Genomic DNA, 20,417 nt, shown 5'->3' with positions numbered 1-20,417 from the left:
AATAATAATTGAGCCACTCACCTTTCAACCTTATGGTTTCCTTTTGTACTTGTATTTTTTTTCTGGAACTTATCTCCTTTTGTACTTCTCACTCGATGTTAATCTTATACTATTTCTTTTAACACTACGCCTAACATTCCTTTTAATTGGTTTAAATCGTCATCGGTTGGTTTAGGGTGGGGCAAACATGAGTTACACACACACACACACAAAATATCTCGTTTCGTTTTTTCTTGATTAAATTTGTGATAGATAATTATCAAAAAAAACATTTGTGATGGAAATGATAAAATTTGTGATAGATAATTATCAAAATAAAAAATTTGTGATGGAAATGACAAATGAGATACGACAAGATATATAAAAAACCAAAAGTCATGTTTGAGATCTTCCGGATTCAACTAAAGACCAAAAAGGAGGACATTAAAATATTATCGTGTTTTAATTATGCATGTATTAGTATTCATATGTAATACACTAATACTTAAAAAAAAAAAAACTATTATCTCAGATATAAATGTGAAAATCTCACTTCTTTCCTACCTTGCTACATTCACAAACAAAGATTTCTAACTGTTCCCTAGTTCATTTGTTATCTACCTCTTTCTCTAGAACCATGGACATCGATGAGTAATTAAGGACTAGGCAGGAGCCTAGGATTAACAAGATTTATGTATTTTCGATTTATAACCAATATATTAAGTGGACTGGTCCGATCCATAGTTCCAAATTGGAATTCCAATTAAAACACCACCAAGTCGATCAAAACTGTTTTTAAAGTTCGGTGTATTGAAAAATGAACAAGAGATGGCCTACGATGTCTGAAACAACAAATCAACTATTTGATTTCATTGGACTCTTTGTTACGTTTGAGAAGTGTTTCTGTGAATTTTTTTATTTGTTTGTTGACATTATCTCGTTGGAAGAAAAACATTCAGACACACTAGTATTCGTCCCATCAAACCAACCAGTTAATAAATTTCCATATTTAGTTGTGTTCCTTTGTTTTGTTTTTGTTTTTGTCCACAATTCTAGAACATTTTGGGCTTCTTTCCAGGTGCCTTCACATTATGTGTTCTTCTTTCCCATAACACTGCATATGATAATCTTATCTCACGTTTATTTATATAATATATGATCGATCGTCTCTTTATGAGACATGGCGAGAGCAATTATTCGTGTCAAGTCTAAGTCTATATGTTGGCATCTTGCTCGTACTTTACTCCGTAGCACTGTATTAAATAGTTTCCTACAAACTTTTTTTGTTTCTTTTGTTTAAGAGCTTCCTAGTGTTTCATCATCCTTCTTCTCTAAAAATACGTACACAAATATCAAAATATAAATTTATAATTGCATCACCAAGGCCCATTAGCTCAGTTGGTTAGAGCGTCGTGCTAATAACGCGAAGGTCGCAGGTTCGAAACCTGCATGGGCCACTTTCTCCATTTTTATTTAACACTTCAATATCAGGCTTATCAGCCCAATAAGACATTTTTTTTTAAATCACAATCGTCTACATACATATTCATCACATATGGGCTGTATTACATAACGTTATAACATAACAACAATAATAGAAATTTCGATGAGATTAAATTATATTCTTAGAAATTTCGATAAGATTAAATTATATTCTTACATATATATACCAAAATAAAAATATAGATAGCTGGATGAGTGGATGACTTCAACTCCTTTTTCTGTTTCACGTTTCTTGAATCGCCAAAGTTGTATTCTTCCTTATTATTCTAAGTGCATGGCTTCACCCCAAGAGGAAGTACACGTTTATGAGATTCTGAGATCACCATCTCAACTGGTTGACAAAGATTTGGATTCTTTGAAGCTTTGAATCTTCTTCCCATCTTCTCATAGAACTTTATAGAGAAACTAAGCTCACCTGTTAAGTTGTTTCCATCGATGTATAAAGCACCAAGACAAGGCAAAGCCTCAAGCTTCTTTGATGGAACATAACCGGTTAGATTGTTGTTGTTCAGACTAAGAAACCTCAAACTTTTCAGGTTGGTTAGACCAGTGGGAATCTCACCTCTCAAACCCATTTTGGATAAATCCAAAATTACCAAATTTTTCATCTTTTCCCACTTTGTTTCCATCATATCCTCTTCACCCATTGGATTGTTTGATAACACCAACTCCGTTAGAGATTGAATCTTTTCAATGTTATTGGAAAGCCCACCAGAGATTCTGTTCTTCCTCAGATCCAAAAGTGTCAAACTCTTCAATAGCTCTAGTTCTTGTGGTAACTTCCCTTCTATGAGGTTATTGCTTAGGTCAAGCTTGAGCAGTGAAACCAAATCTCCAACAGATGAAGGCAATGTCCCTGAGAAAGAGTTGCGGCTCAAATCCATGATCAAGAGGTCTTGTAACCCACTGAAACAATTTGGTATCATTCCCGTGAATGAGTTCCCTGCGAAGACAAGCCGTTTTAGACTCTTTAAGTTGCAGATACTAGCCGGTAGTTCTCCATCGAACCTATTTCCGAGAACCACCAAAGACTTCAGCTTCGTGAGATTGCCAATTGTATCAGGAAACTTCCCAATGAGACCGGGATTGGATCGAAGCTCGAGTGATTCTAAGTTGGATGCAAAGTTTATCCAGCCCATTTTAGCTATCACCATGGGAGAGATAAAGCAGTTGAAGAAGGAGAGAGATCTTAAGTGCTTGAGCTCAAATAACTCTGCCCTTATCTGAAGACTTGAGGAGCAAGCAAGTGAGTTATCATAAACAGGGCCTAAACTTAATTCTGTGACATACCACAAGTCATTGTAGATGTCACACGAAACACCCTGAAACCAAAAAAAAATTGTTTATTGTTTTTTTGTCAATGTTTGGATTTTTGGAAGAGCACTTAGCTGCAAATTAAAGGAATGATTGGTGGGCCAATGAACATATGATTGTAATAACCATTGAAACATTTAAAGAAACCCCAAAAAAAGAGATGTTGCATGAAAATAGGATTCACTTTGTTGCTTTGAAGCTTTAAACTTCACTATCCGATTATGGAAATTTTTCAAAGGGGACAAAGCATTTTGAAGAGTTATTTGAGACAGCTAGAAAACAAAATCTTTACACATCGTTTCACAGACTTTTTTGAAGTTAAGTTTGATTGATTCAACAACATCTAAAGCTCAAAAGTTTCTATATCATCATAAGCTCAAGGTCTTCACTATCTTCAAGAGTCTATGACAATTAAGGACTTAACCTTACAAAACATGAATGTAAAGAAACTAAACAAAGGGTCTTAGGAAAGAGAGTATTGTAAAAAAAAACCTTAATTGGAGTCCAACCACAAGGATCAGGATAGAGAGCAGATCCGTTCCAAGAATCACCAACAAATCCTTGAATCGCAGAGTACAAGGCTTCTCGTTCTCTTTTGTCCATTGGAGCTTCTTCAGAGCCAGTTACTTCAGGTAAAGATTCATCTCCGGTACACCTGAATAGCAGAGATAATAAGAGAACAGAGTAAAAAATCGTTTGCTGTGGCATTGTTTGTTCCCACAGAGAACACGAACAGGAGAAACAGAGCGTGTGATGTATTTTGTCCTCTTTCTATTTAGGTTTTGGGTTGGTTCTTGTTATTATTTATTGAAAGGAGAGCGAGATGTCGTTGGGAATCAATAGCTTTTCTCATTACAATTCAAATGGTTAAAAAGTAAAAAAGAAGAGAAATTTGGTTACATGTTCCTCTTTTGTCACATAAAGTAAAGGTTTCATTTGTTCCCATAACCATACACATACATGCACATATGGAACTTTCAATACATATAACATACAATATGTATATGTAATAGAGCATGCAGAGAAAGCACACATATCAAAGCGTTTTTGAATTAAATGTTGACAAATATTTTTCTTTTAATGTTCTGCTTTTCTGAAACTAATCCTTTGACATTTATTCGTAATCAATAAGATCCTTCTGGATTCTGGCTATTATGTTCTGTCAATTGAAAGTACATCATTAAACACGCCTCTGCTTCTAATTCTCTAACTTCACCCCCTACAAAAAAGGTTACTTTGGATCCACAAAGCTACAAATGGTTTTACAAAATAAATGTGAAAGTAACATCTCCTAGATCATCCACGTGAGATGGTTATGTAGTGAGAAAAGTCCAAAGCTTTTTTCTTATGGATCCTTCACCGGGTCTTGGTGATTCATCATCATCATCATCTTGAACTTCATCTTCTTCTTCATCTCCATCTTCATGTTCCTCATTTACTGTTCTCCGGTTCTGATCATCTTCATGGCTCATCGTGATATTAGCTATTGGTTCCGCATTTGCGATTGAAACACCCCCATTGTTATCAGTAGTAACAACATCTGCAAATGTTTCAACCTACCATAGATATAACAAAATTATTAAGCATGTGTGCTTGTTTTTTGTCTTGTGCTGAATTTATCGGCAAGGTATTTAATCATCCATAACAGTTTTGGCAAGACACACGTTGTAATACTCTTAAAAAAGGAAGTCTTTTTTACCATCACAATTTCTGAAGTTTGTAATCTTCTAGCTTGAAGTGATTCCACCACCGATCCACAAGTTTTGTTGAAGCTTTTTCTCCCATTCATGAAGGTACTCTCTTTGCTTGTGGAAAGTCCCTTCATATGATTCTCGCCTGTGGTGCAATAACAATAACATACACGTAAGACTCACAAAAATAATCGAACTTTTTAGAAGTATATCTAATATTTTTATTTACTCTTTAGCAAATGAAACACGCTCTTGTTGCAGAACACTTTCACGAGTCTCCATTTCCTTCAATCTCATTTCCAGCTCGGAGCTCTTTCTCGTTGCCTCTGCGAGTTTGCTTTCGGCAGAGTAAATCTTGTTTTCCACGTCTGTAGATCTCCCGTTAACACTAGCAACCAGAGCGTTTGCTTCAGCTAATTTAGCTTCAGAAGTGAGCCTTGTCTTGTTATTCTCTTCTTGAACTTCACGAAGAGCCTTTTCAAGCTGCAAAAAAAAAAACCGAAAAAATAGATATATCTCTAAGAAAATTCAGAACACAAATGTAGTAACACACTACCTCAGAACAAAGAGTCTAATGCTTTAAGGAAGCTAAACAGAAAAGACGACGCCCAGACATCAATATGCATCATATCAGTAGATAAATTCTTAGATTACAAAGAACAAACATTAGAAAAAAAAGATATCCATAATGTGAAATCCAAAGTATCGTACCTCTTCCACACATTGCTTTTCTAGACTCAAGGCTTTCCTCAAGCTTTCTTCACGTCGTTGACGACTGTTCCTTTTTAAGGATTTCTTGAGCTTCTTGGAATGCCTGATTTAGCTGTTCATGCTTCGAAGCCCACTCTTTTTTCTCCATGAGAAGAAGCCCCATATTGTGCTGGTAGCCATATAACTGCACAGAAGAAACAATGCTAAAAGATTGAAGCCTGTATAGTTGTGTATTTATAAAAAGTGATAGGAAAAAAAAAAAGAGACAAACACTCATTTCAACTCTCGGACATCTAAAGGTTACCAAATGCCTTATAAAACCCCATGAGAGCAGCATATCTACATATTCAGTTTTAAACCCAAATGTTCTACTCGCAGCTATGGATTCTCAAAGAAATAAAGCAAATCATACAAAAATAAAGGATTCATAAAAAAAGGTTACCTCTTTTTCAAGCGTCGAGACCTTTTCAAGAAGAGCTTCTTTATCTTTCTCCTCCATTGAAGCCTCATTCAACAAACCCACCTCCCTAAACCTTCTCCAATCACCCATATCCGTCATGTCATCAACCTGAGCTCGAGAAACGACTTCTCCGGTGAGTGATCCAATCAGAGAAATTACTAGGTCATCGCTGAAAGCAACCGCTTTTCCCTTTCTATCAGTGGTCCTCTGGTTAGTAACACCGTCATCGCCGATGACATCCACGGTTTCCTCTGTGGTGTGAACATAGTTCGAAACTAACAACAACAAATTAGAACCCTAATGTCTCAAATTGAAACGGGAAAAAAAAAATCTCTCTGTTCTTGACAACACAACGGCTTTATGAAACTTTAAATCCCGATTAAAAAAACAAAAATAATAATAAAGTAAAATCGTATAGTGAAAATTTGGAAATAGTCGTCGGTTAATGGGTAAAAGGTAAATTACAGCGACGAAGTATACGGATTTTGTTATCAATTACGATGTTGTTATTGGGCCTAAAAATAGTTTTATGTAAATTTGAACTAGAGCCCAATATAATTACTAGCCCATAGAAGCTCAATATAATTTACTACCAGTCTAGCACGTTAGAGTTGAAAGATAATTAAAAAAGATGACCACTTGACCGCAACGGACGGCTGATGTGATGTGATGTGAAAATGAAAATTTATTTGTCTTGTCTTTGTTACATTATCTGAAATTAAATATCTTTTATGTAACTTTAAATTTATAAACAAAGGATTAAAACCCTTTTGTCCCTATATGCATCATTTTTTTTTTAACATCTTACTTTATTAAGACTAGGATAGTACCCGCGCTACGCCATGGGGTTGATTTTTTCTTTTTTCTTTTCTACTATTTTGTTGTGTTTTTTTTTATGTTATTTGTAAATTTTTCTTAATTTGTTTGGAACTTGTTGGTATGCAGACTATTTTTAATAATTAATTTTAATTTAAGATAAATAAGATTGAACATTTAAAAATCTTGTAAAAATTGGAGTTTAGTATTCTGATTTTGTTCAAATTTTATTATATACTTTATGCATTTTAATATTTATAAGGTAACCACTTGAATGACATCGTCTTAGCAAAATCACAAGATTATGAATTTATTTCTTGTGTCTTCTTTTAGTAAATATTTATTTTACTTTAAAAAAACAAAAAAGTCTTATTTTGTTATTCTAAAAAATGTTTTAAGTCTGATCCATCAAGAAAACCAAAATATCATGCAATCAACTAAGTTCTGTCATGAATTACTTATTTTTATTTTTATTTTAGTTAATAGTTAATATTGTAAATAACTGAATTAATATTTGTTTATCATTATAAAGATTTCAATAAATTTTTAGCTTAGTTACTTATATTTTATATTCGTTTGAGTTATTTAAAAAAAAACATAAAAATCAAAATTTTGTTACCTGGAAACTTAAAGTAGAAAATCATAGTTATCAGAACAACAAATCAAGTTACTTTAAATAAAATTTTGGTTGCACTGTGATAAATGGTCTTTGATTGCCTTACCGCAACACTCTTGACATGTGCGTCCTTGATGCTTCTGTAACAACAAGTTGTGAAAGTTTCTGCCATAGGAAAAAACACATAACATGATGTCAGCAAAAGAGAGAACAAACGAATTGGCTTTGATTGTTCCATAAAAAGGTAGGTATAGTTATGATATCTAATTCCATTGCTGCCTCGGATATATCAGTACGGATTAGTTGATGGTTACCTGATAATGTAACCTGATACACAAATCCAAAAGGTTTAAGTTCACCTAAATGAATTAGTAACAGAAACAACAAAAATCAAACAAAGAGTTGAGATTGTAGAGTGTGGTTCTTGTCAAATCATGTTATTAAAAAATATACACAATAAAGCAAGGAGGCTCCTATAAAATATACAAAATAAAGCAAGAAAAAAATGAGAAGCAGAAGAAGATACAAAGTGTAGACACAAGTGAGTTTGTATATGTTCTAAAAATCATTAAGTAAAAATCAATGGCAAAGCTGAACACATAAGCTATTAATCCGTGAGTCCGGGGGATTTGCCAAAATGTAAGATGCTGATTTCCCATTTCTTAAACAAGTCATGCTGAATTGGTTACATAATTGAGTCGTCTGCAGCAAACAAAAATAAGAAGAAGAGATATGTAATTAGGAGACATTGAAAAGGGGTTCGAGAAACTGAGATATGAAAAAAAAAGGCACTAAGGATTTATACCGTGCAAGAGGCTGGTTCTCGGTTACAGCTCTATTTAGAAGTTGGAACACATGAAAGATAATGACACCATGAGCAATGTTCGTTTCCATCGACATTGTTGAAGAGAGAGATCAATCCAGCAATGAACCTGTGACAAGAAAAGAAGCTTGGGTTTGGTGTTTGTTCCTAACTTTTTCTTGTCAATCAAAGAGACAAGATCATCATTTACTCAATCTGCAGCAGGCCTTTATGACCTATGAGTATAGGGAAAACAAACAAGCAAACTGATTTATAGCTATTAACGTGGAGGGTGAATAACAGAGAAATGTAACACTTACCCAGCGACCAAGAGGAGAAGAGAGATGGTCCAAAATATGCCCTGATACATCTTCTACCTGTGTGGTTTAGCTCCAGGAGCGTTTCTTTGGTAGATCCATCCATAATGGGGACGGATTAAAAGCACAAATCCAAGTAGAAAACCAGTATCAAACCCTCCAATATGTGCAAAGTTATCAACTCCAGGGAGCACTGTTCCATCTTGTATCCATGTGGCTTTTCTGGTACGTTTGTGCCATGACTCTTTCTCAAATAACTGGTTAGTCTGGATTTCTTAAAGACATAACAAAACAGTATTAAACACCGTTCTTACATCCACCAAGAATCTTCTAGGAAAACAGACTCAAATAAGAACCAAAAGAGACGGTGATGAGTCTGCCTAGGAAACATCACACAAGAAAAAACAGATTGAAGCAAAGGAAGTTTTCGACATAGACAAACTTCTTGAAAATAATTGAATCCAATCTAATGTATACCTTAGATTGTCCATCTTCATTGTTATTATATTTGTTTCCACCTCCGAATAGTCCATTCACACAGAGAAACCTGTAACCATTTCTTGACTTGCTGATTCGGCCATGTCCTAGTACTACTACTACTACCTCTCTGCGATTTCAAGGTCACAATTCCTGAAACTGAAACAAAAAAAAACAAAATCGAATTTGCAATCCCAAAAAAACACTTGTAGATACAAAATTACACTTTCAACTCTTACAAATACGAAATATAAAGTCTAATTACCAAAGATTAATCAAAATTCAGATGAAACCCCAATGCACAATAGACACATATATATCGAAACCTAAATCGAGAGAGAGATTAAAGTAGGGATTTTTAAGAGAGACTAAACCATGGGAGGAAGGAAAGAGCAACGATTTGGTGAAATTGGTGGTTGCAGCCATAGACGCCATTGTTTTATGAAAGAGAGAAGATGGGGTTTCTGAAATTCTAAGAAGATAAATCGATGCTTTTGTCTTCGATTATCAGAGCCTGTCGAGCAAGAGAGAAAATCGAGTAAGAGAAAGACGCAAGAGACTACGAAGAGACAATTAAGTGACCTGGCAAAGAAAAATCTGATCTGTATTATTTGTTATAATTTTATTGGTTAATGATTTTAACTGATGTGTCAATACCAGATTGAAAGTTGAGGCTGAGGTGTCAAGCTCTGGAGATAAACGTATTCTGTTTTTATAGTATTGATTAAAGGATTACAAACATTGAATCAGCCATTGAGGCATAGTATCAAAAATATGATAAGTACTTGTCATAGTACTTTATTTGTCAAAACGATTTGATAATGACTATTATTAAATTAGAAAATTAGTTAAATGTTCCGTTGCTCACACACATGAGATGAGATGATGTGTTTGAATAGTCGCGCAGCCATATGATAATGAGAGAAGTTGGTGAGACGTATTTGCTGTGCAGATGTGTGTGACTATATTAATCGCATGAACATATCGTGGTAATATGTAATTAATTATTTAAAAACAGTATCAGATCTGATCACATGTATGTAAATCAAGAACTGTATAGCGTAATAATATGATGTTTAAGTTTAACTATGGTTAAGTTCATGATCGGTTACTTGAGTTAGAATTAAAGTGAGACTACGGAAAACAATAGTATTTTAGTATTTGTTTAATAACTTATCACCAACTAAAACATGCAAAATAACCTAATATTATTTGTTGTGCAGCTCAACAAGTTCGGCACACTGGAGCTAGATTACAAAGTTGTATAGCCAAACTTTAATCATTCATTTAGATTAAATATTGTAAATTAATCCGCATTATACCAAACTGGCAATAGATTATGAGGTGGAAACTAATTTTCACATGTGTTGCTAAAGAAAGAGTGTCAGAAGATCAATTTAATAATAACAAGATCGAGCCAGAGATAGCTTTCTTATCTGGCGAGGATCACTGGAGATCAATTATTTTAGTTTGATTGATAATAATAAATACAATACTAGTAAACAAAAATATACTAATACTAGTCTAATTCTTACGTTTAAGATTAGAATCAATCAATTAAAACATCATATTCATTCACTAATCTTCTTTAGAACATTAAGAGGAAGACTTCGTATACTGGTATACACTTCCTCTCTTCTTGACTCTTCTCTTTTCCAAGAAGTTTTCAAAAGAAATATTTATTAGTAACCATCAACGACTAACGACTTCGTCGACGGCTCTTTCACACACATTCGTTCCTAAATTTCTTTAATAAGGAAACCAAAAATAGCAAATCGACAACTATAGTTTGAAATCATTATTGATTCTTCTCTCAAGACTTTTACAGTTTGAGATCATTATTGATTTACATTTTTCACTTTTGCCAATCATACATTGGATCTGATTAGTAATGTAGCCAAAAATATACAGAAAAACTGTAAGCGGAAAGCTGTAAGAAAAAGCAGAACAAAAAAGCTATACCAAAAATTGAGAGTAAAATTTTTAATAATAATTTTGGTAAAGTTTTTATGATTGGTTAAAAATCAAAACTGTACAAGTGGTAAAACTTTGTTTGTGTCACCAATCAAAACCATTGTTTTGTTTACAAACCTAAATTTTTTTGTTAGTTACTTTTTCACTGAAATAAAAAAATTACTCAATTCCTTCGTGCCAAGAAAATACTATATATTTTTAAAAATTCAACAATAAAATAATAATACGTTGAAGTCGTCGTTCAAAGTTGGGTTTTTAATATATTTTATTTCCATAAACAAAAAACAAAAATACACTCCTTCCTCTTCCTTTCCATAAACTAAAATCCAATGTATAAAATTACAAATCCAAATATTATTATTCGACATTTCTCTTTCAAACTCTTCTTACAAAAAAAAAATCTTCATTCTTTCATTCTTTTTTCCTTTTTCCACTCTCCAAATTTTTTTTACATAAAAGATTTTTTTCATTTTCAGACACAGAGAAGAAGAAAGAACAACAAAAACAAAGTATGACAAAGTGTCGTGGGAGAAGAAGGTTACATCTAAGCAACATATACGCATTCAAAGGTCGTAAATCTAGTTTTCAAGAAGACCATTCTCAGATTGGAGGACCTGGTTTCTCACGTGTCGTTTACTGCAACGAACCTAATTCTCCGGCGTCTGAACGACGCAACTACGCCGGAAACTATGTCCGTTCTACTAAATACACCGCAGCTTCGTTCATACCCAAATCACTCTTCGAACAGTTCCGTCGCGTTGCTAATTTCTACTTCCTCGTCATCGGAGCCTTATCCTTAACTTCTATCTCTCCTTACAGCCCCGTTAGTTCTCTCTTACCTCTCGCCTTCGTCATCGCCGTCAGTATGGTTAAAGAAGCTATTGAAGATTGGGGTCGTAAGAAACAGGTCTGTAATCCAAAATCTTCACATTTGTCAAATATTAAAGTTTCCATTTTTAATTTAAAGTTTTGATTTTTAATTAAAAGTTTTGATTTTTAACTGTTTTAGGATATAGAAGTGAATAACCGGAAAGTGAAGGTTCACGACGGGAATGGAATATTCCGGCAAGAAGAGTGGAGGAATCTTAAAGTCGGAGATATAGTGAGAGTTGATAAAGACGAGTTTTTTCCGGCGGATCTTTTGCTTTTATCGTCGAGCTATGAAGATGCGATTTGTTACGTAGAGACGATGAACCTTGACGGAGAAACGAATCTGAAAGTGAAACAAGGTTTAGAAGCGACTTCATCTGTTTTACATGAAGATTCAGATTTCAAAGAGTTAAAAGGTGTTGTGAGATGTGAAGATCCAAATGCAGATCTCTATACCTTTGTTGGTACTTTACATTCGGAAGAACAGAGGTTACCATTGTCGATTCAACAGCTTCTTCTTCGTGATTCTAAGCTTAGAAACACTGAGTATGTTTATGGTGCTGTTGTCTTCACTGGACATGACACAAAGGTATACACTTTAAAGATCTCTTCTTTACTTTGTTTCAGTTAAGAGTTGTGCTGAGTTTGGAGTTTTGGAAACAGGTGATTCAAAACTCAACTGATCCACCATCGAAGAGAAGTAGGATCGAGAGGAAGATGGACAAAATCATCTACGTGATGTTCGGTGTTGTGTTTTTGATGTCTTTTATTGGTTCGATTGTATTTGGTATTGAGACAAGAGAAGATAGAGTGAAGTCTGGAGGAAGAACAGAGAGATGGTACTTAAAACCAGACGATGCTGATATCTTCTTTGATCCAGACAGAGCTTTTATGGCTTCGGTTTACCATTTCTTCACTGCGGTTATGCTCTACAGTAACTTCATTCCCATTTCGCTTTACGTCTCTATCGAAATCGTTAAGGTTCTTCAGAGCGTTTTCATCAACAATGACATTCTTATGTACTACGAGGAGAATGATAAACCTGCACACGCTAGGACGTCTAATCTCAACGAAGAGCTTGGGATGGTTGATACGATTCTATCTGATAAAACCGGTACATTGACTTGTAACTCCATGGAGTTTATCAAATGTTCTATAGCCGGAACTGCTTATGGACGTGGTATAACTGAAGTTGAAAGATCCATGGCTATGAGAAGCAACGGTTCGACTTTGGTTGGTGATGAGTTGGATGTTGTAGTGGACCGGTCTGGTCCTAAGATCAAAGGGTTTAATCTCGAGGATGAGAGGGTTATGAAAGGGAATTGGGTTAAGCAGAGAGATGCAGTGGTTTTGCAGAAGTTTTTCAGGTTGTTAGCTGTTTGTCACACGGCTATACCTGAAACTGATGAAGCCACTGGAGCTGTCTCTTATGAAGCTGAGTCTCCTGATGAAGCTGCGTTTGTTGTCGCGGCTAGAGAGTTCGGGTTTGAGTTCTTTAGCAGGACGCAAAATGGGATTTCTTTCCGTGAATTGGATCTTGCATCAGGGAAAACAGTTGAAAGGTTTGTTTTGTTTTTTTCTTATAATGAGACTTCTTGACAGTTTCTTGAGGTTTAAAAACTAACATTCCTCTGTTTTTTTTTTTACAGAAAGTATCGGTTATTAAACGTTCTTGAGTTTAACAGCGCGAGGAAGAGAATGTCTGTTATTGTGCGTGATGAAGATGGGAAGCTTCTGTTACTGTCCAAAGGAGCTGACAAGTAAGTTTTAACTGATCATCTTGAGAGACTATTATACATTTTTAGGCTTTTTTTGTTGACTTTTGTGGAATCTTGTGTTTTTGTGTGCAGTGTGATGTTTGAAAGACTTGCAAAGAACGGGCGTCATTTCGAAGAGGAAACTCGAAAGCATGTTAATGAATATGCAGATGCAGGGCTAAGGACATTGATACTTGCATACCGCGAGGTGGATGAGAATGAGTATATAGAATTCAGCAAGAACTTTAATGAAGCTAAGAACTCTGTGACAGCGGATCGTGAGAGTTTGATCGATGAAATCACAGAACGGATGGAGCGTGATTTAATTCTCCTTGGTGCTACTGCTGTTGAGGACAAACTTCAAAATGGGGTATGGCTATTTTAAGACTAAAAATGTTTTGGTATTTGGAATGAGTAGGAGGACTGTAACAGGTTTAACTTGATTGTGGTTTAGGTTCCGGATTGTATTGACAAGCTAGCTCAAGCAGGGATAAAGATTTGGGTTCTAACAGGAGACAAAATGGAGACTGCAATCAATATCGGGTAAGATAAGTAACAGAAGGGATAGAGAGATTTGCTTTTTTTTTTTGTTCTTATGTCTGAATCTATACATTGTTCTTAGTGTGTTTGTTACATAGTTTCTTACATTTTTTTTCCGGAATCTCTACAGATTTGCTTGTAGTTTACTAAGACAAGAGATGAAGCAGATCATCATAAATCTTGAGACACCACATATCAAAGCATTGGAGAAAGCTGGAGAGAAAGATGCAATTGAACAGGTAATTTTTATATTTGTAATTCAAACAGTAATATGTTTTCACTATCTTTTACTTGAGGACTTAGGAGATTAATATATGGACCGACTGATGTTTATAGGCATCGAGAGAAAGCGTGGTGAGGCAAATGGAAGAAGGGAAAGCTCTACTCACAGCATCAAGCAGCTCGAGCTCTCAAGAGGCCTTTGCGTTGATCATTGATGGGAAGTCGCTAACTTATGCCCTTGAAGATGATTTCAAGAAGAAGTTTCTTGATTTAGCCACAGGATGTGCCTCTGTTATTTGCTGTAGATCATCACCTAAACAAAAGGCATTGGTAATGTCTTTTCCCGCGGAAATGGTTTTTTTTTAACTGGATCTAGTATTGCAATTTCGGGGTTTATTAATAGAAGATATTTGCTTTCAGGTTACGCGGTTGGTCAAATCTGGAACCGGCAAGACAACTCTAGCGATTGGAGATGGAGCAAATGATGTTGGAATGCTTCAAGAAGCGGATATTGGTGTTGGAATCAGCGGTGTTGAGGGAATGCAAGCGGTTATGTCTAGCGACATAGCCATTGCTCAGTTCCGTTACTTAGAGCGACTCTTGCTCGTCCATGGTCACTGGTGTTACAGCAGAATCTCATCAATGGTATACAATTTTGCTCTCTCAGAAACATTCTCCAACTGAACTCTATGCATTTGTCTCTAACTACGTTATGTTTTGGCTCTTTGCAGATTTGTTACTTCTTCTACAAGAATATAACTTTTGGTGTCACAGTGTTCTTATACGAAGCCTACACATCCTTCTCTGCTCAACCCGCATATAACGACTGGTTTTTATCGCTTTTCAACGTCTTCTTCTCTTCACTTCCCGTCATTGCTCTTGGAGTTTTCGATCAAGACGTCTCAGCTCGCTATTGTTACAAGGTATATATCCAAACATCACCCTCCATAAACCCTATACAGAATCAAAAATTCCTCTGAATCAGATCACTGAGTGAAGTTCGTTTTTCTTTTTATTTGCAGTTCCCATTGCTATACCAAGAAGGGGTAAATAATCTTCTTTTCAGCTGGAAGAGAATCATCGGATGGATGTTCAACGGAGTCTTTACTGCGCTTGCCATTTTCTTCCTCTGCAAGGAATCTCTAAAGCACCAACTCTACAACCCTAATGGCAAAACTGTCGGCAGAGAAATCCTCGGCGGGACAATGTACACTTGCCTAGTCTGGATCGTCAATCTCCAAATGGCTTTAGCCATAAGCTACTTCACTTGGGTCCAACATATTGTAATATGGGGATCAGTTGCTTTGTGGTACATCTTCCTCATGATCTATGGAGCCATGGCTCCTAGCTTCTCCACAGATGCTTATAAAGTCTTCATCGAAGCCCTAGCTCCAGCTCCATCATACTGGCTCACCACTCTCTTCGTGATGTTCTTCGCTTTGATACCTTACTTCGTCTTCAAGTCAGTTCAAATGAGATTCTTCCCGGGATACCATCAGATGATTCAGTGGATTCGGTACGAAGGTCATTCTAATGATCCCGAATTTGTGGAAATGGTTAGACAGAGATCGATTAGGCCCACGACTGTTGGTTTCACGGCGAGAAGAGCCGCAAGTGTACGGCGGTCCGGTAGGTTTCATGAACAGCTAAACAAGAATTTTATCGCTTTCTGAAGAGAAGTGAAATAGAAGTGTCTCAGTGTTTGTGCATATGTACTTCAGTACTTGTATATAAAAGCTATCATGGGAAAGCTAGGGTTCTTTTTTACATGTTGTAATTGCTTGCCAAAAAAGGCAGATAAAAAGGGTCCGCTACACTCATATTTATTTGTACGTAACATTTTTTTAAAAATGTCGATTACGATTTGTTATTCTATTTAGTTAATTGTATCTATAATTGATAATACACCTTTCGCAAATACCACATATTGACATATACATGCTAACAAAAGGAAAGTAATATTTTACACTTACGATCACTACTGAGATGCTTGTTTACAATACACAAAATAAAATAAAATAAAGCTATGTATACTTATTATAGATTAGAATATTGCAAATTTGCAAGTAGGCAAGTATTGATCAGCGTTATTCTTTTCGTCTTAGGTATTTTTTTTTTATCTTGTGTGTATAAAATTCTAGTGTACTACAAACCACCTGAATTAAGTAAGAGATGTGGAGGAGAAAGTGCTATTAAGTTCATCTTTTGGAGAGTCAGAAAGAAAAAGAAAATACGCCATAATTACCAAGTCTCTGAAAGTGAAGTACAAAGAGAAGCATGAAAGCTCCGAAACCCTAAGACGAAGAAGTACAAGGACGGAAAGGGGAAGAAAAAAGGTTAAAAAACAAGTAAGGCTTGTGAAACCACCATGCTTTATCTATCGTTTGTTACTTAAGAACACATGCTACGTTGGTCTCTTTATTGACTCCACAATAGCTTAATTAAGCAAGATCACTCCATGGTTGGATAATTAAAGAGATAGCTATCAACAATACATATGTTTTCCATATAACATTTTCTCAAGAAATCCAGGATAATTAAAGAGATTACTAGTGCATGGCATCCACATGATTGGTTTAATTTCTGGCTGATATTTACATACACAATGAGCGTATCTTGTGCATTCTATATTTTTCTGCGCCATAATTTTTTTGCTATTGTATCATTTCATTTAGTTATAGGTTTGGTCCAAATGTACATAGGTGCAAATAAAGAAATTTTGCGTTATACTTTTAGATTTCTATTGATATATCAATAAGTAAACTAATAACAACAAAGGTCAAATATCTTATGATATATTTTATCTTAAAAATATATATTGTGAAAGATCAAGTTTTTTTTTTTTTTTTGCCAACATTGTGAAAGATCAAGTAAAAATTTAATAATTAATGAATTGTGTAATTGTGAAAGATTAAGTAAAAGATCTACATCTCCATCTATACATTAAATTTGTTCTAAATTTTAAAATTAGATAAAGGAATTCAACTTGGTCAAAAAGCAAAATATGAGCCATATATAAGCAAAACACGAGCCATATATAAGCAAAACGTAAACACTTTTTCTTTATATACAAATTATAGACTTGAAATTTGAGACGTTAAACCAAACTAATGTTTATTAAGCTTTAATAAGTTCATCAACCGAAATGTTTCGGTATGAATATCCAAAGCCACTACTTCGATTCTTGCATTATATGGTTCCGTGAATTAATAAACCGACCCGTTTGCATATGCTGGCTTTTGGTAATAATATATCCGATGACTTGGTATGCAAGCCAAGTACCTCCAAGCATTTGCCCTGAAGTCAAAAACCTCGCACTTTACTTCGTTTGGACTCGAGGGATCATTATTGTATTTATCGGAATTATACAACCACACTAATTTGTAATCAGTATCATTCACGAATGCTAGATGGAACTGGGAAGATATTGATTTCACTTCTATATTCCACTCACGGTCAGTGGGGTTCAACTTGTGGATCAAAATCTGAAACCTAGCAGGAGGAAGTTGGCGAATCCACTTTTCCATAAGTAAGGTTTTATATTTGGCTAAGTTTTAGTAAGTAATGGGCAAGAAATACCATATTTCTATATTAAACGCAAGGGAAGGTGAAATTCTATAATATAAGTTAACAAATTAAATTTTAAAAGTTCTACTAATTTGATTATTCACTAACCCAACTGACTTTTATATGATCAGTTAAACTAAATTAATTAATATAAACTATAAAGTAATTCAATTTTTCAGCTTTAAAGGAGATATAATAAAGTAAGGATTTCCTCTAAACTATTCTTCTAAACATCTGACACGTTATATATTCCCTTGTGATATGTGTAATTTATTTTGAACTTAAACATATCATTATCTATTTTATTTATTTTAATTATATCATTATATATTAAAATTCTTTCAAAACCAGATAAACCATTATCTATTTTCATACTATTAGATATAATTAAATTAATATATATGAAAGACACGTTCTTTCATTTCTTTTCATTAATAAAGAATCACAGTAGAATCGTTGAACCGCAGTGTCATTTTTCATATTTCTCTGTTTCTTTTTCTTATTTGACGTCATATAAAATGTGGCATTTCGTAAAATAATCGTATCGTGTATCACCCTTAATATCACAAAAAGAAGAAAACAGTCATTACATAACAGATAAACTTGCAGTCATTGGCTATGCCTATGTGAAAGTAGTAATATAGAGAAAAATGAGATCAGTTTGTTTATCTTAATGAGAAAATCATCTAATATTTCGTAAAATGATTTTATTGCGTATCCCCTACGACTCTTTAATTAATATTACAAAGAAGAAAACAGTCATTAGATGAATTTGCAGTCCTTGGCTATATGAAAGTAGTAATATAAAGAAAAATGAGATCAGTTTGATTTGACGTCGTTTCTATATATTTGATAAAAGGATTAATATAATGTATTTTTACTACGCATTATTAAAGACCGACCACAAGGTAAATTTCGAAGTCGTTATTATACAATATACATTAATTTTTGGTTGTAGTTTAACATGTCATGTACACTTGGGTTTTTCTGTAAGCACTTGTTATTTACACTTTTGGGTTGTGCACATTAGACTTGGGTTGTAATTTTGGGAAAATAGATCATTTACGCACGCATTTTGGGAAAAGGCTCCAATGCATTTTTTGTAAGAGCCATTGTTGATCACCTGCTGATCAAGGAAGTTGCGGAGCAAGTCTTCAAAGGCACTTCCACCTTGGTCCCAACAGATCTTTCAAGCCTTGCAAGTCTTCCAAAGATTTGCACCTCCTTGAAAAACTCATGGAACCTTTATCTATCTATGCTTTGTAATCTTGTTAACCCTTTAAATTTCACTTTGTATGAATTCTCCTCTTTGAGGCTTTAAGATTAATGCAAAACTTGTTTGACAAAAAAAAAAAAATCATTTACGCACGTCACAATATTTACAAAAAAAAATGCAAACAAAAATAATATAGCAGTAATTGCAATTTGCTTTGCTTACGGGGACTTGAGGTAAATTCCAAAGATAACAAAAAATGAAATTGACATGTATGGGATTTTATTTGCAAACCCGAACTCTTTGCACGTCATCATTGTCAACATGTCATATTTTTAAAGTAAAAACTAAAACCAAATTAATTTATGATAGACTAATTTAAGAATATAGAAGATTTTCAAATAGATATATAAAAATTATATTATGTTCATTAATCATATATAATATATTAAAGACACAACTCAAATTTGTATTTAATAGTATTCTATAAGTTACAGTTTGTCTGTCTTTAAAACATACGTACTAAAAAACTGGTATTATAATATAATTGTTTTATCTCCCCCAAAAAATAATAGAAAACAATAGTTTCATAATTAATTTATTATTAACTATACTATTTATTTTAAAATGATTAGAAATAGAGACAATTTATAGAAGAAAAAATATATTAAATTTGACACACCTTTATTTTCTTGAATTATTATAAAAAATTAGTTAGACTTAGAGTATATAAAAGATATATGTTTTGTGATATCGTTTTAATAAATTATTTTAAAATTGACTTATCATATTATAAAATTATTTGTTGTTAATTATTACTTTTAGATATGAAAATAAAATAATATATAGGACAACATAATTTATCTATCAAAGTAAGGTATTACACTTTTTTTTCTTAGAATACTTATCAGTTTTTTTCTTCAGAAAAAAAAAAACTATACATAAATTAATTTATCATAATTATTTAATGAACATTCAAAAATTAATTAACTTTGCTGCAACTAATTTTCCTATTACTATAAAATGGTTTCATACATTTCAAAGTAAAAACTGAAACCAAATTAATTTACGATAGACTAATTTAATATAAAAGATTTTCTAATATATAAAAAAACTCACATTACATTCAATAATCATATATTGTATTAAAAACACAACTCAAATTAATTATATTGTTGTTAGCCTATTATTGTTGTTAGCCTATTATTGAATTTGAATTCTTGCTGGAGCTTATTTCTAATATTTCTGACTGTATCAAAACTTCTAGTGTTATCTTTTCAATCGCATCCAAAAATTGTAGAGAGTTATATACGCAATAATTTATTACGTGTAATTGGTTCTAACTGTACTGTAATATCTTTTTAAACTTCATCATCACAATGAAAGATAGTAGCATCGATTTCTTCTAAACTACTAACATCTACATGTATCATTTCACTTGAATAATCTAGTAAATTATTGACATATATCCTACTAAAATAGCCAAGATTATTAATCAAATCATCAAGTTCATGAACAACAACTTCATAAATTAATATTTTATTAATTTATCGATAAATTAATAATTATTAATTTATCGATAAATTAA

The 20,417-nt window shown here is 33.7% G+C and overlaps 2 protein-coding genes, 1 long non-coding RNA gene, 1 other non-coding gene and 1 pseudogene across 5 annotated transcripts; 2 read left to right on the top strand and 3 right to left on the bottom strand.

Annotated features, from left to right (window-relative positions):
* The first annotated feature begins 1,362 nt into the window (after nt 1–1,362).
* On the top strand, nt 1,363–1,436 carry TRNAI-AAU (transfer RNA isoleucine (anticodon AAU)). The gene has a single exon. It is a non-coding gene; the product is annotated as a tRNA-Ile (tRNA).
* Nucleotides 1,437–1,573: 137 nt separating this feature from the next.
* LOC104755605 (piriformospora indica-insensitive protein 2-like) lies at nt 1,574–3,637 on the bottom strand. The gene is made up of 2 exons (XM_010478016.2): nt 3,289–3,637; nt 1,574–2,804 (listed from the first exon to the last, which is right to left on the bottom strand). The coding sequence occupies exons 1-2, from the start codon at nt 3,502–3,504 to the stop codon at nt 1,749–1,751; spliced, it is 1,272 nt and encodes a 423-aa protein (XP_010476318.1). The 5' UTR covers nt 3,505–3,637; the 3' UTR covers nt 1,574–1,748.
* An 886-nt stretch (nt 3,638–4,523) lies between these two features.
* On the bottom strand, nt 4,524–5,924 carry LOC104759202 (protein CROWDED NUCLEI 2-like; annotated as a pseudogene). The gene is made up of 4 exons (XR_015586764.1): nt 5,641–5,924; nt 5,199–5,382; nt 4,717–4,970; nt 4,524–4,632 (listed from the first exon to the last, which is right to left on the bottom strand). The product of XR_015586764.1 is annotated as a protein CROWDED NUCLEI 2-like (transcript).
* A 1,587-nt stretch (nt 5,925–7,511) lies between these two features.
* On the bottom strand, nt 7,512–8,589 carry LOC109130165 (uncharacterized). The gene is made up of 3 exons (XR_002036258.2): nt 8,213–8,589; nt 7,896–8,022; nt 7,512–7,792 (listed from the first exon to the last, which is right to left on the bottom strand). It is a non-coding gene; the product is annotated as an uncharacterized LOC109130165 (long non-coding RNA).
* Nucleotides 8,590–10,976: 2,387 nt separating this feature from the next.
* LOC104755603 (putative phospholipid-transporting ATPase 11) lies at nt 10,977–15,924 on the top strand. The gene is made up of 11 exons (XM_087495951.1): nt 10,977–11,567; nt 11,670–12,119; nt 12,194–13,092; nt 13,180–13,290; nt 13,381–13,657; nt 13,742–13,830; nt 13,958–14,066; nt 14,164–14,379; nt 14,470–14,694; nt 14,781–14,972; nt 15,072–15,924. Exons 1-11 carry the CDS (start codon nt 11,172–11,174, stop codon nt 15,720–15,722), a joined length of 3,615 nt encoding a protein of 1,204 aa, XP_087352077.1. The 5' UTR covers nt 10,977–11,171; the 3' UTR covers nt 15,723–15,924.
* Nucleotides 15,925–20,417: the final 4,493 nt, after the last annotated feature.

Source organism: Camelina sativa, chromosome 17 (genome assembly GCF_030686135.1).
Source record: "Camelina sativa cultivar CO46 ecotype springtype chromosome 17, ASM3068613v1".
Lineage (NCBI taxonomy): Eukaryota > Viridiplantae > Streptophyta > Magnoliopsida > Brassicales > Brassicaceae > Camelina > Camelina sativa.
This window is presented reverse-complemented; position numbering and strand designations above follow the sequence as displayed.